The sequence below is a fragment of the Drosophila mojavensis genome, unplaced genomic scaffold (assembly GCF_018153725.1).
Source record: "Drosophila mojavensis isolate 15081-1352.22 unplaced genomic scaffold, ASM1815372v1 contig_36, whole genome shotgun sequence".
In the NCBI taxonomy this organism is placed as follows: domain Eukaryota; kingdom Metazoa; phylum Arthropoda; class Insecta; order Diptera; family Drosophilidae; genus Drosophila; species Drosophila mojavensis.
The window spans coordinates 22,442,456-22,459,598 of record NW_025318858.1 but is presented as its reverse complement, the minus strand read 5'-3'; the positions used below and the strand labels follow the sequence as shown (position 1 = coordinate 22,459,598).

Here is a 17,143-nt window from a genome sequence, read left to right as displayed (position 1 = left end):
AACTTTAACCCCTTTTATACACCTATAAATTCATCAGAAAATGAACCCAAAGGAAAGACGACTGAAGGGCAGGGCAGCCAAAATAGGTGAAGAAGAAAACCAGGTGGCTTATTAGCAAAGTGCATTGCCTTTACGTGCTAAGCGTATATATAAAGAGAGACATATATATCATCTGGGCCAGCCTCGCCAGGCTTCAGTTGCATATTTTAAACTTGTTGAGCGAAAATTAAATTTTTAATGAATTCTGTGCGCAAAGTTTTCACGTGAGCTCCGAAGGGTTTTCATTTTCTGCTTTTTTTTTTACTCTCTCTGCTCTTTTTTCGTTTTTTTGATTTAATTAAAACATTCTTTGAGCTGGGCTAAAAGTGTTGAAAATGCTGTAAGCGCTTGCCCAGGTAGAATTAATGCAACAAAGCTATTAAAAAGTTCAACTTGATTTTTCGGCAGTTTTATTTTTTGCATAGAAAAACTATTCAAGCTGCAGCAGAAGATGGCTTTAAATTTTGTGCGAGGCGCTCAAAAGTAGGCAATAGATTTTTGGCAATGGAGAAACAAAAGGTGCGCCTGCTGCACAGAAAGAGAAAGAGAGAGCATCTCTCGAAAAGGAGGGAAATACTGGCTGGCACACACTTATCGCTGCAGCTGCGACGGCACTTCAGCCCTATTGATTTTCAATTAAAAATGCACAAACTCCCAGCCAATTAGCCCAGTTCTATGTAGGACCATTGCCGTCGTAAGCGGCGTCGACAGACAACCTGGCAAGCGCCAGCCTAAAATGTTGCAACGGAAATTGCTAACAACAACAATTACCAGCACAACAATGGGCATGGCGCGACCTGACAGGCCACAGGATATGCAGAGCTACCAAATGCAAGAAACGTGAAGCGGCAATGAAAAACTAGGCAAGATTTTCAACTTAATTCAAAGGTGAGTGAAGCAGTAGAAAAGAGAGTGAATGTTGAATTGTTATCAAATAGCCTTGATATGTTTTATTGCATGTATATAACATATATCATTTGCTATCTAATATAAGTATATCTTCAGTATTTTAAATATATAATATTTTAAATATATAATTGATGCAAAACTAACTGAAGTATGATTCTAAATAGATTTTTTATATTTACAAATTAAATTAAGTTCAATCTGATATTTTATCGAATCTAGGTAAGGAATGCATTTCTGATCTCTATAAAGCTTACAAAATATTTACTATTAGTAAACGTATTCCTTTATATATCAAACCACACGTATATATACGAAGGTACAGAAAATGCTGTGAAGCATAACATTTTTCCAAGATAATTGTACGTTACTAAGACTATTTTCCTCATGCTTTATTAAGTGTTTAAAGCCAATAAACAATCAGGGATAATTTTGCTATTCAGATGCGCAGAATAATAATAAATAAATTATTATAATAATATATACTTGATAAATATATATATTTATATATTCAACAAACAAACACGAATCATTAATCTCTAAACCAGGTACATAAAATATCTACTAGTCAATTCTATAATTTCCAGGGTATTCAACAGTTCATGAACTTGCAGCCATGTTTTCTGTCGGCTGCCACCTCCCACACACGCACAGGACAAAAACTTTTTTTTGGCAGCAAAGGTGTTGACATTGTTGACGAGTCAGCAGCGCCGCGCCACTTCAACTGGCCACGCCTCTTAGCCATTGGCTTAAGCCTTAGCCCATAATTGCAAGCAGCTGCTAATTCACACAGACCAACCAGACGACATTTTGACAGGCATACGAGAGGGAGCGTGAGAGGGCGTGCGAAGCGAGCGTGTTGGGTTGAGGTGAGCCATTCAAATGAGTCGCTGATTGCTGAGCGCGGGTTGCAGATGTTTGATGGACGGAATGACGCGACTCTACTCTACTCGGCTCGACTGACTGACTCGAGTGACTTGATGGGGAGGCAATGGTGATGGGCGGGCCAGTTGGTTTGGTTTGCGCCGTCTATTAGCTGCAGCACTCGAAGTAGCAACAACAGTAGCAGTGGCAGCAGCTGCCATAAATGTTGCTAACGATACTTTGGCTGGGCCCAGACGACGCCTGTCAGCGTCTAGGCATGGAATTTCGAATGCAATTTTCGTTTTCAGCGTTCTTGTGTCTGTGCGTGCAGCAAAGAATGACAGCTTTAAGGCTGGGGCACGACCGGGGCATGGGGCTAAATTCTATGTGGCTGACTGCTTATGTCTAGTTTGTACCCCCGCCTGCCCACCGCTCTTCAACTACAGCCCTCACTCTGCTGTTGTCAGCCATTTTGCAAACGCATTTGCCCGGAAATGATATACACTGCGTGTTAAGCTCGCTGATGCTGTTCTTGTTGTTGTTGTTGTTGTCAAGTCGTGGTGTTGTTGCATTTGCCGCTTCGCTGCACCTTCGATTGGCAACTGAGTCTTTGTCTTTAAATGCGGCGAACAGGTAAGAGATAGCGCAAAGCAGCTGCTGCAATCCAACTAATGTTGCGCTTTGTGCAAATGTCAGCTGTGCGCTGAGTCGAAATTATAACAGACAATAATTGTGAAACAGAAAAAAAACATAACATAACAAGAACTTTCACAATCAATGAAATCATCTCCAGAAAATTCCAAGCCATGCTTCTTAGCCACAAATGGTTATTTATCAACAATAATATAATATGAATGACCTCTCACATATCTATTTACATTTCTATCATTGCAGCTGCCAGCCGCAAATGGCCTATTTACTTCACACACAAGAGGCATATAACCAAAATGTTAATGTCAACAATTGCTAAGACTTTTGGCCACTTCACAGACAAGCAACCGACCCACAAAATAAGAAAGGCAACCAAAATGCCAGGCGCACACGCTGCGTATGCGCAATGTGCACAAATTGCCAGGAAAGGCACATAAAAGCGATTTAGCGCATTAAAAAATACATTTCAAAAATACAAAATAAAAGGCAGAGGCCCTCCCGCCCCAAAAAAAAAAAAAAAAAAAAAAAATGAAGGGAAAACCGCTTTTAATTCTTTTTTAAGCAAGCAAATAAAATTATGCAGCCACGGCATAAACACGGCAAATAAATAATATGCACAGCGAACGAAGACGACGGCAACGACGAGGGTGAGTGGGAGTGGGAGCGAAATCTTTTCGGGTTGCCATAAACTCCCTCGAGTGCCCTTCAATGACTCGCGAAGAGGAAAACATTTCACATTTCACATTTCGGCGGAAGGCAATGAAAAGCAGAATACAAATGCCAAAGACACTGCCAGAGAGTTATGTCTGCTGCAGACAAACAGAGCGCGGCAAATGGGGCGGGAGAATTAAAGAGCAAAAAGTTGAGCCGCTGCCTTTTTTTTTTTTTTCTTTCGTTTTCCTTTCATTTTTCTCTGTGTGTTTAATGAGCTAAGCGGAAGGAAGTCAGTCCGCGGGAACATGAAGCAACGTCAAAGACGACGACGTCGTCGTAATATTAAATAAATAAAAACAAGCAAACATTTTTTAAAGTCTTGCATTTACGTCCCCCACACATCTCTCATTCTACCACTTCTCCAGCTCCCTCTCCCCATCACATTGCGTTTTCATAAAGCAAAGCTGAAAATTAGCGAGCGTCTGTCACTTTTGCTTTCTTTTCTTTTCGGCTTGCCAAAAGTTGAATTTTGATTTAGCTTCAGACAGCAACCAGATGTTGTATGAACTTGTGTATAAGATTGGGGCAGCACAACAACACAGCACAGGGGGCTGTTGCTCACAAATTTGAAGACTCCAACTCAAACTGTCAGAGGAGACCAAACAACAGCTGGCTGCTGTCTGGGCCAAATGTTTAACAAGTCTTAATTTCTTTAAATAAATATTTCGCCAGAGCAACTGGAAAAAGCGAAGAAAAACTTCTATTGAAAGCTGATTTCCTTATTTAAAAGACTTTGAATTAAGATTTGGGTATTTTGTACAGCAAAATTTTTATAGAATTCAATAAAATGCCTAAATAAATGCAGACAAAGAATATAATGTAATTCATTTTTTAAAATTCAATATAAATTTGTTAAAAAAAAAAAATTAAAAATTATATTGTAGCTCATAACAGACTCTAATACTATTTACGCCCCTCTCAATATAGAATTCAATAAAATGCCCAAATAAATGCAGACAAAGAATATAATGTAATTAATTTTTTTTTGAAATTCATTATAAATTTATTAAAAAAAAAAATTAAAAATTATATTGTAGTTGATTTAAGCAAAAAAGCTAAGACAAAATTCTAAAGCCCCAATCCCTTCATATTAACAATAAATTTCACCCCAGCTCATAACAGACTCTAATACTATTTACGCCCCTCTCAATATCCCCTACCAAATATCCCTCTGCAACTCAAGATTACCAACAGGCATAAACCACTTTCGGCATATCCGCTTGCGCACAGTGCATTACCCTCGCCAGTTGCGGAAATAAACATTTATATCCGAGCCTGATCTCTAATGTAAAACACGTGCTAAATATGCTACACAATAGTAATAGAAACAACGGCAAGTACATGGGGGAGGATTGCAAGCCAAGAGCACAAACAGGTAATAAAACACCGCCGTTTAGATATTTGACTAAGATTTTCAATAAAAACGCCGTGGCAATCCAACACAATCCACAGTACTAGCCCAAATCTATGCCATAAGCCCAAGACAATCTAATTTTATAGCGTTCAATGCTTAGCCCAGCTGATTTGCCAGTTGCCAACGAGATGGTCGACAAGTGGGCGGGCCGGAACACAGCCCAAATAAATTGCGGCAGTCAAATTGTAAGCCAAACCAGTCAGCCCGGCCCGAGGAGGGTCGAGAGGCAGGGTGCGAGACGGCGGCTGAGACCGTGTAATGCGCTCAATCAAAAGTCAAATGTCTAAAAATATTATGAAAAGCCTTTTTGTGCTGGCTAGTAGTACGCAGTCCCAGCGCAACGAGTCAGCACAGCCAGTCGATTCCCTTGGGGTTGACTCTGGCTAGAGGTCTTGTTTACGTTCAGCTGCTGGCCAACGCCTGTTTAACATTCATTTATGCTGGCCCCATTGGGTGGAAGCTTCTTTTTTTTCGCTGCTCTGCTGCTTATCGTGCTGCCTACAGACAAAATACACTGCGCAAAAATAATGTGTAAGAATTGAATTCTCTCTTTATAAACATTATCAGAAAAATGCTAAGAAATTATTTTAACATGTTTATATTTTTAAGTCTAATTTATTTTATATTATCGATATTTATTTGACTTATATTGATTTTTTTTTTTTTTTTCAATTAACTTTTTTTTTTAAATTACAAAATAAATAGACTTTTTTTATATTATATTCAAAATTATTCAAATATTTCTTTAAACTTATACATTATTATCTGCAATTATTTCTTTAATTTTATTATATTTATTCATAATATTTTCTTTTTTTATTTGTATCATTGTTTATTTATTTTTGATATTTTTATATAAATAAATTCTTGATACTTTCAATATTCCGTTTAATTTTTTTCGTAATTTTTATTATATTTATCTGTTTGAATTTATTTTCTCTATTTATTTATATTTATTCTTTGTTTGTTTGTTTACTTTATCTAAAAGAGTTTTCTTATATTATAAAACACTTCAACCTTATTTTTCTCTCAGTACATATTTTAATAGACGCCTGTGTGTGTGAGTCTGTTCATATATTTGGCTACAGCAATCGGTTTCGATTTCTTTTCATTAATACACTTTCCTGTTTGGCCTGCCAACTTGTATTCTGCTCTCACTCCGGGCAACCCAAGTCAACTTCTTTCTCTCACCCACCCTTTCACCTACTCTATATATATCAGCAATCTCCTTACGTGTGTATGTTTTATTCTTTCTCATTCTATTATTGGCTCCATTTACTTTTCGCAGTTGTTGGCTGGCGCTTGGCTCTGTGTTTGCTTATGCTTCATTTTGATTTTCTCGGCTTAAATTGTATTTGTTGTTTCTATTTTCGTTAGTTATCCGAACGGTCAGCGGGTGTTGAAGTAGCAGAGCGAAGAGCGAAGCAGCTGAACTGTATTTCATGTTTACATAGCCTCACCTCACCACCCACAAGTATACCTATCTCTCTCGCACTCACTCACGCATTCTTGCTGCTACTCAGCAGCTTATAGAACTCTTTCTCCATTTTAGTTTTCTCGTTTACCCTTTTTGTTTGTTTTGTTAGTTGAGTCGTCGCCAGTAAGTTTATTTGTATTTTGCTTTATAAAGCGTTTCTTCTCACTCTCAATCTTTTGTTGGCCTTCGTCTCTAACTCTAACTCTGTGTTTTTTTTTTTCGTTCTACAGCTCGTAAGTTCATGTCTAAATTTATGTGGCCGCAATTTATTTAAATTTATGTGGCTTTTGTCAAATTGATTTCAATGCTAAGAAGGGTTGACAGGCTAAAAGGAGTGGGCGATAGAGCAGCGGATGAACGGATATGTGGAAGGTTTTTTTTTTTGAGCATTTTACGACACTGATTGAGTTAGCATAGCAGATAATATGTTGAAATGTGGAATAAAATGAAAGACGAATAAAAAGCGGATTATATTTAAGTCAAAAGCTGAAGCATGATAAAATATATTTGAAAATAAACCAATATAATATATTATATAAAGTATATTTTAACAAAAAATTTTTTTTAGAATATGTTGTTTGATATAATTTAATAAAAGCTTAAATAAAATTAATTAAACAATATTTCCTACAGAAATAAATCTTAACCAGCCGCAAGCCATTATTGACTTTGCCATAAATTTGCAAAGTAAACAACATTACGTAGGCAAAGGATAATAAACATGTAAACATCGATAAACCCTATATAAAAATAGACCCAATCAATGGAAATTTCTCAGAGTTTCATGTTAATCATTAATGGTAATGCTTAACTATTTATTGCTTGAAGCCCTGTCATTGTCAGCCACTTGATATTGATGAGCCAGGGCACAAAAACAAATCATTAGTTCAGCCTTTTATGACAGGCCAAATAGGCGCACACAAGACCCCCATAAAATGAGTCAATACCTTCCCGTTCGAAATATAAAAAGGGAACCAGCATTGGTGGAGGTTTTCTTACATAAAAAAAAAGAGAAATAGACGAGAAGGTTTTCATATCAAAATGGCAATAAATAACAAACAATGCTGTCTGCAATTTTCCACTTTACAAAAGAAAAAGCTATAAACAAAAGGCGCAGAAGGCGGCAAGTGGGGCCAGGGCAACCCACCCCCATCGAAACGAGCCTGAAAATTATCATCCTGTTCGAGTTTTGTTGTTTATTTATATTTATATATTTTTTCTGTTTTGTGCCCGTTGGCGCTTTCATAAATGCAGGCGCAGGAAACAACCGGAAATGACTGACAGAGCTTGTTGGAGCTGTGGAGACTCCTCTACCTAAACCTTGTAGCATATTTTTGTGCATTGCAATTAATTAATCTCCAAGGTAATAACAAAACAGAAAAAAAAAAAAAAAAAAATAGAAAAGAGAAACAACAAACGACGACCTCAGCAATTGTTTTACGTTTTATGTTTTATTGTTTTGTGCGCTTTTTCGAGCTTCTACTCAGCTGGCAATGAAAAACGAAGCAAGGTAATAAAAGAAAAGGGAACCAAATATCTGCAACTCTTTTGACGTTCGTTTGGCAACATATTTTCTGCATTTACTCCTCTGTTTTCTCAGTTTTATTTTATTATTTTCCATGGCGTTGAAGCGTCGTTTTAATTTATGAAATTGTTGACAAGCGACAGACGGAAGAGTGATACTTGGAAGGGGTAAAAGACGAATGGCATAGCGTGAGTGAATCAGATTTCCCTCTCAGAGCTTTCACATTTCATTAAAATTTAAACTGAAGACTCAAAATAGCGTTACAAATTTGATTGAAGTGCTATTTTAAGGTGGTTAATTATAATTTGTTTGTAAATATGCGCATGGAAAGGGCAAATCGAATTATAATTAGATATGAATGAAGAATAAAAACGGATTGGATTATTAACTTATGTTTGGGCTATGCACCCTGCAGGACAAGGCAAAGGCGATGAGATAACTAATAAGCATGTAGAAAAAGAGAGTAATACAAAGTCTTAATTTCTTATAAAGTCCTTCAAAAAATTGGTTACTAATCAGAATATACTAAATGCGTAGAAAAAGATATTTTGATCCTAAATTAACTTTTAATAAACTTTGTATAATAAATGACACAACAAATAATATACAATAAACAAGCCAGAAGTTAAATCGGTGACGTTATAATTGCTGAGCTAAAAAACTTCAATATTAAAATTGAAAATATTGAATTAAAAAATCTTAAGATAAACCACATATAAGAATCCAAACACAAACAAGCGGCTTCTGATTGCCCCACAGAGTAACATTTCCACACATTGAACAGCAATTACCTGCCAGAGAGCATTATCATTTAATGTCCGTAGCTAATTGAGGGGCTAATGGCAGCCACATACTAAATTATGCAGTCGCAACAAATAAATAAAGCCGAAAACGTGTGCAAATGTTAATTTGGAATACATACATATGGTATGTATGTATGTATGTATGTATAAAATTGAGTCTGGGGCAATCGCATAAATATTGCAATTCGATTTTAATGAGCGGCAATCGCATAAACAAACAACCATCGAGAATGGGCGAGAATGGGGCTTCGTTCGAGCCCAGGAAAATACATTTAATTTGTTAAGCACAAAAGTGAAAATCAATGGACAGAGTCGAATGGGAGCCAGTTGCCTTTTATGCCCAGCGACCATTATATATATATATAACTTTTTTTTTTACAAATTCCTTCTTTTTTCAAGTGCGGTTTGTGCTCGCAAAATAACTCAGCTCGTTAACTGCACAAATAACATGTCAGCACTTTTGCAATGGAGCTTCAAACAGGGTCGAGAATGCGCCGCAAATTTGTGGGCAGGCGGAGAGATGAGGGAGGGAGAGCAGACGCACGGTCTGCTGCTGCTTGGTCTGTTCCATCATTACTCAAGTGTCCTTAAGGTTCGTACAAAATAAAATGAAAGAGCCCATGCACACACACACACACACACACACAAGCATAGAAAATGAAATGGCTCGGCTGTTCAAATAAAACACAGCCCGAGTTTTGGGCTTAATGTCTGACCAAAAGTATTAATCACACACACACACACATGCACATAGTTGCTGTGGCAACCCTCGCAGCGGTCTGCAAAGTTTTTTCTTCCATATCGATGAGCCTTCGAGTGTCGAACACAGCAAACCAATAACTAAAACCGTTTCCTGGCCCCAGCTACACGACCCCAAAATTAGTGCACGAAATGCCAAAAAGCAGTCGACATAAAGAGTCGATGCTGCGGTTTTTGAATGGCCAAAAAAGCGAAGTAAAAAACTATAAGAAATAAAAATGTAAACATAAACTAGAGAAACAAGAGAGAGCTGGTTAATAGGCTGGCGCATACCCTATAGAATTGGTAGTTTTAAAAAGTATTAAATTTGGATTTTTTATTTATTAATATCAAACATATATTTTCGTCAATATATCCAATAATTTACTTAAGAAAGATTAAAAAAAAAAACTGTATTATATGTCTTACCAAACTCTGATTTGAAAAATAATAAATAATTATAAAATGCAAATATTTCATAATTTAAAATTATGTATTTACTAAAAAATTATTTTATAGTATTGTATTATAGTATAAAATACACATGTATCTATCCATATTAACAGCTCTGCCTGAACTACTATGCTATATCAAATTTCAGGCTCTTCATGGGCTAGATCTCTTTAAAAATATCAAAATAAATATAACTAAATATATGTGTATATATACATATATAAAAATATTTCTACACCCATCTCAGTTTTTGCACTTTAATGCTGTGACAAGAAAATTTGACGCCCAACAGTTGGCTGGCCCTGGCAAGCCCTCTGGCCACATAATGTAAATAAAAACACATACACATACATATACAAAATATAAATGTTTGCATAGAGCAATAAAAATGTATATATGTATATAAAAAAGAAAAGTTTGTGCAAAAAGTGAAAACAGCATGAAGCATTAATAAAATAAGCAGCACCGGCGCCGTTTGCTCTCCTATAGTTTGTCTCCCTCTTTCCTCCCCTCACGCAGCCCATCCACAAACCCTCTCACTGTCTGTCCCATAGCATTTTTTTCTTCAACTCATTTTTTACAATTTCTCTTTTTGGTTTTCTTATTTCTATTTCTATTGCATGCAAGCGCCTCGAAAATTGCGGTTAGTTTTGTTCGGCTACCCTTTAGCTGCTTTTGCAAGTGTTTGGCTCTGCGCGTGTGTGTGTGTCTGTCTGTGTATGTGTGTTTTTGTAACTGCGTTGCGGTCTCCTCTCGGCTACAGTTGGCTGACTATAGCAGCCATCAGGAAAGGTCTGGCAGTCCCGAAACCCGCCTTCATCACCCACTCTCTCCCTCTGTCTCTCTCGCTCTCTCTCTATCTGGCAGCGACCCTCTTTATTCGCCGCAATGGCAAAACAAAAGCTGCAAAGCTGTTACCCATTTTCAGTGGCTCCTACCCCCAGGCTAGACCCACCCCAACAAGCTTTGCCCTGTCTGTGTCTCGGTTGGTTTTGCTGTGTGTGTGTGAGTGTGTGCCACCGCCGCCGCCGCTTGGTTCATTGATTTTGGTGTGGAAATGAACTTTGCTAGTTTTTGGTTTCTGTGGCAGCTATTTTTTTTTTTTTTTTTTTTTGTTCTCCCCTATTTTCTTTCCGCTTTTGCTTAACTAGATTTTCGGCACTTTGTAAGCATTATTTGTTTTCGCTTTTATTTATGTTGCGGTTTGTTTTGCTTAGCATGCAATTTTCTACACACACCACAATGAAATTTAGCCAAGCAAATCAAATATGGAAAATATGAAATTTATAACAAAAGTTCATAACTACTATTTGCTGGAATAAGATCTTTTACATTTGAACAGAACATGTTAAATAAGAGCTGTTAGATCTATCCAGAACATGTTTACATGTTAAAAATCTCTTTATATAAACATTGATAACAGCCATTAACATATTATTCCAGGACATGCCCACAAATATTTTCACATTTGTACTCTTGCTTTTTAACAACTGACAAGCATTTCATTTTCTTTTTTTATTTTCGAAAAATAACGAACAAATATTATTGTCTATATTTGCTAAATAAATGTTGGTTTCAAAAATATTGCGTTTACGTCAAAGATGAAAAAACATGTCCCTCATTCGAACTTTGCTCATGCATGTGATTTATATGCAACTGTCGTTAATTTTTTGTTGCTTATTTGCTATTTTTATTCTATTTAAACAACAAATTTTGCAAATAGCGTTGAACAATGAATGCGTATGCAAAATAGACACGCCCCTCATACACATATAAATAGCAAAAAAAAAAAAGTTTTTATATGTTTATGCATTTATGCATATGAAATTTTCTGAATATAATAGAGATGCATAGCACATACATATGTTTAGCTAATATATGTATATAAATATAGCGAAAATCTATGCAAAAACTGGACTGAGCTATGCTAGAAATTTTCCTAAAATAATATTATAAATGCATCAGTTTTGCTAGGATAAAAATATGCAGTTGAATAATTTCAGGCAAGCAAAACTTAACTTAGCCATGAAAATGTGTTCGCTGCTAAATTAGCTTGGGCAAGGGTCAAAAAAACTATAACAAAAGCAACTTAAAGCGAAGGTTGCAACTGCAACAATTGAAATTGAAATGCAACGCAGCAGCAGAAGCAGCAGCTGCCACAGTTTCTCTATGTACATGTAGGTTGCATGTACAGGTGTGCGAGAGTGTGTGTGTGTGTGTTTGTTAGCAGCACTCAGTGTGCGCTGTGTGGCTGTTGTTCTTGCTGCGTTGGCATGCATAATAGAGAATGCAAAGCCAAAGCCAAAAGGCGCCAAGTACTCAACTAAGCTAAGGGTTGGCATTTCTTTGGATGAGCAGAGCAATATTTATATGCAAACGCATCTGAGTATTGCTCTAACTCACAAAGAGCATATTGGCTGTGCGTTGAATATGAATCAAAGATTGAGCTGAGCAGGACAGCACTTATAATTTTGTATATTTATAACTATTTTTTACAGGTAAAATTCTTAAAAAATAAATATTTATTACCTTTTTTTCTATATATTTAATAATTTAATATATATATTATATATATTTAATATATATATATATATATATATATATATATATATATATATATATATATATATATATATATATATATATATATATATATATATATATATATATATATATATATATATATATATATATATTTTTTTTTTTTTTTCAAATAATATTTTGCTTTTCTTCATTTTCTTCATTCCTTATTTATTTTTTCCTATAGCCATCATATTTGTATTTTCCAAACAATAATCAATCACGCCTTTAGCAAAAAGTCATATAGAGCTTGATTTTTATAGCTCATTTGTCAGTAATAAGCATATATAAAAACTCATGTCAGTTCTTAGCTTTAATCTATGATCTATCCAACTAACATTAAGCCCCAGCTTAATGACATCTCTACACATTTACCATCCAGATATCAACATGGAATTCATTTCAGCATGTATTAGTGTATAAATTTAGCTATGGCTAAGTCTCTCGCATGAACACACATACGCTCACAAACACACATCATTCACATATGCAAATAAATGCACCCCCAACAATTTCAATTCACAATGTTTGCTCGCCCACGTGTCCACCCTCCCTCTCCCATCACCTGTGCCACATTTCTAGCCACTTTAATAAATGAAAAACCATCCACTTTTTTGTTTACCTTCAAGTGTTTGTTCATGTGTGTTTATTGTTCTTGCTTTTTCTATGCATTTGTTGTTATTTTAGTGACGCTTTTGTCACTGTCAGGCGGGCTTTCACTTTCCCTAAAAATTCTCCCCCAAGGGCTCTGTACGTCTCTCAATTTGTATCATAATGTGGCGCTTAGCAAATAGAAATTTTACGTAATTATTATGGATATTCCGTCTGTGGGTCTATCTGTGTCATCAGCTCGTAATTTATTCTCGCTTTCTCTGTCTATCTGCATTTGCTGTCCCTTTCGGTATTGCTAACTAATTGGCTGTTGGCCTCGTCACATGCGAATCCCTCGTTTCTCACTGATTTCGATAGCCCCGAGACACGGTTGACTTTTCTCTATTTTTAAGGCTAATTGCATTACGGCACGCGCTTTAAAGTCAATGAACGCTTAGCTCGACATTTCTCACAAAAGCCCAAGCACGCAAATGTCAACAGCAAATTGCAACAAAAACCTAAAGCAATAAACAATAAAAATGTCATATGTGGCATTTGTATTTGCGTTTGGCTGCGCGCAGCTCTGAACATTTTTATCTTGTGCATAAAAATAAATGAAAAGTTTTGCGTTTTCAGTGCAAGCAATAAACGAGACGTAGGTTAAGTGCACTGAGAGAAAAATGATATGAATCAAATAGAGATTGGAAAATAAATATTGAAAATATTTGTTTATATATTTTGTAATGAAATAAATATATATTTTGTAAACCTTGAAAAAAAAATGTATAAAATAAATAAATAAAATTATTTTTTATAATTTTATATATCTAACAAGTATATTTTATATATATTAACTTATATATATACACATATTTCTCACAGTGTAATTGAGTTAGGTGCCCTACGCCCAATCAACCAAAAATATTTGCATGTGTGAAAAAAACCTAGCGAAGGCAACAGCTATACAAGGACAACTACCTCACCATGAGACGCATAAAGCTAAAGGGTTGTACACAGATATACACACACACACGAATATACAAATCAAAGTGAAACACGAAAAACAATATGTCAAATGTTATTATACATTAAATTAGTTAAGAGTCATAGTAATAAAATGCACAAACAAACATGTGTAGGTATAATAAAGTTAAATGTCATGAGTGTGTGTGGGTGTGGGTGTGCGTGTGTATTGGTGTATGCGTGTGTGCGTGTCACTGGCTTTGCTTGCTTGCCATCTCCTACTAACTCACTTCTTCTCTTTCCCGCTCTTCCCACTGTGTCTGGCTTACTTTCTTATTTCATTGCTTGAGACGTTGTTACAACATTTGCCCAGCAGCAATTTGTCACGTGAATTTCACTTAGTTGTTGTTTGTTGTTTTTGTTGTTGCTGTGTCACATTTTGGTTTGTTACTTTGAGCCCAGGCAAAGCCAACAAATTACAACTGTTTCGAGTCACACAAAATTCTGTTGCATGCTTTGAGGCGTTTCCTGTTTTTGCTTTTGGGCGTTTTACCTTGTTTTTTAGCATTTCTCTTTTGTGTTTACATTCAGAGCACCACAAAACATGACAGACTACAACACGATTTTAAGATACTTGATTGAATGATGATTGAATTGAGAGCATTGAACATATTCAATATAGAACACATTCAACAAGTGTTTGTTAGCGAAGATTCATTAAAATTGTTGATGCATGTTAAAGATGAATAATTCATTTGAACATTTTTTTTTGTTTTTTTGTTTTACATAATTCTTTTTTGCGATTTCATAATTTATATAACTATTTCATAGTTCGAGTGAATATCGTAAAAATATTTACATAAGAAATTTTTGAAAAATGTAAATATAAATAAATTTAAATTTGAAGATTAAAATTTGTAAAAAAAATAACAATAATAAATTAGTTTTATTAAATATTTTTTATGTATTAAATGTAATTTATAAATAAGATATATATCAAACAGTATGAAATCTATCTTATCAACTGAAACTTCGAGCTTAAACATGTCTTTGTGTGTGTGTGTGTGCAATTAATAATCATCATTCATTTACTGCAGAAACCCAATGGAGGCTTAACTCATAAATAAAATATAATAAATAAAAAAGCTATGCAGCATTAAACTGCAAAAATTATTTATTGTTAACATTTAACTCACAGTCAGACAATGTTATTTAAATTGAATTAAATCATGTGAACTCTGAACAATTGAAAACGCATGAAATATTTGCAACTAAAGTACTTAGGAAAACAAACGGAGAGCAATGTTTTTGTCAAGTATATTTAAAGTCTTAAAATAACTTTGCAAGCTGGTAAATCCGATTCGAATTTGATTGTATATGCAAGAGACATTCGTAATTTAATATACTATAGATACAAAATTAAATAAAGCCTTGTTCTATCTCACAGCAAATTTTCTCAAATTTCAAGAATATCTATATTGAAATTAGCAGCTAATAAATATTTTAGCTAATGAATGAGCTATTCGAATTGCTATTTGATTGCAAGCCGAGTCCCCTTTGGATAAGCAGTGCCTGGGGAAAGGTGAGTGCACTTTACACACCTGCTCAGTCATGTGTATAACATGCAACTCACATGCATTTGTATTAATGCATTTTTACTGTATGGCGAAACAACAAGCAGCCGCAACGCCCTCACCTGCCCCTGCCCTATTTTCAAGGGCTTTGCTTGTTGATTTTAGTTAATGAATTAAGTTTGTTTTTAAAACTTTTTTTTTTTTTTTTTTTTTTTTTTTTTAATGCGAGTGATGCACTTGCAAGCATGCAATGTATGGAATAAATAGAAAATTACAAGCACAGCGTAGAAGGGAGAGAGCGAGACAGGTTGATTGTGGTTTATAAAAAGGGTTACTAATTAGCAAAGGGCGCGGGATAAGACAACTTAAAGTGCACCAGACTGAACTGGGATATTGGACTTTAGAGATAGACATACATATATAATTGTGTTATTTTGTTTGGTTTTGTTTTTGTTTTTTTGTTTTTTTAGTCTGTGGGTGTATCAGACACTCACCTATCCCTCAGGCAAATTTTGAATTCATGCTGTGAGTCGTGGTCGCTGTTGCAGCTATCATTATAATTAACGGCAGCCTGACGTTCTCTTTCCTGTTGCTGTTGCAAGTTGATCAGCTGTTTGTGGAACAGTTCCTGCTGTGATTGCAGCAGTTCCTGATGATGATGATCCTGCAGCGCGGCCAAATGTGATAATTGCTGCTGATATGGCGATTGCTGCTGTTGCTGCGTCTGCGGACTATGTTGCTGTGCTTGTTGTTGTTGTTGTTGTTGTTGCTGCTGCTGCTGCTGCTGTTGTTGTTGCTGCTGCTGTTGCTGCTGCACCGCAGGTGAGACTGGCCGCAACGGTCGCTGATAGGGATGATGATAATGATGTTGCTGATGTCTGACAGGCCCATGACCGTTACTCGATTTGCCCGCCTGTGCATTATGATTGAGCAGGTGCATATTCTGGCTGCTACGTCGATGCGTTAACAGTGTTAAACAGCTTTTCGTATCCACATCGGCCAAGCCGAATTCGAGCTCAGCTTGCGCCTGCTGTTCGTAAGCATGCTGCGCCTGCTGCAATCTTTCACGTTCGCTGCGCGGCGAATTGGCCAATTGTTCGGCAGGTGGTTCGATCTCAACAGCTGAATAGTCATAGTCCAGCTGGTGCCGTGTACCATGATGATGCTGATGCGCCGGATGGTGTGCATTATTTGTTGGCTTATTGCCTGTGGCATTGGCCGTCACGGCACCGGTGCCCGGCGTCGCTTTGGCTATTTTGCCAGCCAGCGCGTCCAGAGAGCTGAGCATGATCCTCTTGTTAACTAATTGCGGCGCCTGCTCTGCTTTGCTGGAAGCTCTCTAGCTTTGAATATGTATATATATGTATATATAGGGGCAATGTATCTATATATATATATATATATATATATATATGGATTGAGTTATATATATATATATATACCCGGCACACTCTTGCTGTGGTTGCCAATTGCCTTTTCTAAATTCTCTTTCTCCCTCCAATATTTTGAAAATTCCACGTGATATTTTTTATGCTCTTCACTTTTGTGTGCCGTTTTTCGATTGATTGTTGTTATTTTCTTGATTTGAATATAAGGATTGATATTTATTTTTTACTGCTGTGAGAGTGTTCTTCTATTGTTGCTATTATTGATCTCTTATCCCTTCTCTTTCTTTCTTCTCACACTGTCTCTTTGTCTTCTGCTTAGCTATATTTGCCCTGTTTATTGTTTACCTGCCTGAGGGAGAAGTTGGGAGGCAAATTGCAAATTGGATTAGTACAAATAGGTGCCAAAATAAGTAATGTTATTAGTTAAATATGGTTGTGCTGTGACGGCGACCTTGACAATCAT

At 36.0% G+C, this 17,143-nt stretch overlaps 1 protein-coding gene across 3 annotated transcripts in view; it reads right to left on the bottom strand.

The window, feature by feature from the left end:
• LOC6577530 (CUGBP Elav-like family member 2) overlaps positions 1-16,656 on the bottom strand; it is a 93,555-nt gene extending 76,899 nt beyond the window's left edge. For 2 of the 3 annotated variants that reach the window (XM_044009128.1, XM_044009129.1), the window contains exon 1: positions 15,787-16,656. In XM_044009128.1, the coding sequence (XP_043865063.1) occupies positions 15,787-16,580 (794 nt within the window). In that variant the 5' untranslated portion in view covers positions 16,581-16,656. The remainder of the gene's footprint in view (positions 1-15,786) is intronic. The other variant, XM_044009130.1, reaches the window with a different exon arrangement.
• Between the last annotated feature and the right edge of the window lie 487 nt (positions 16,657-17,143).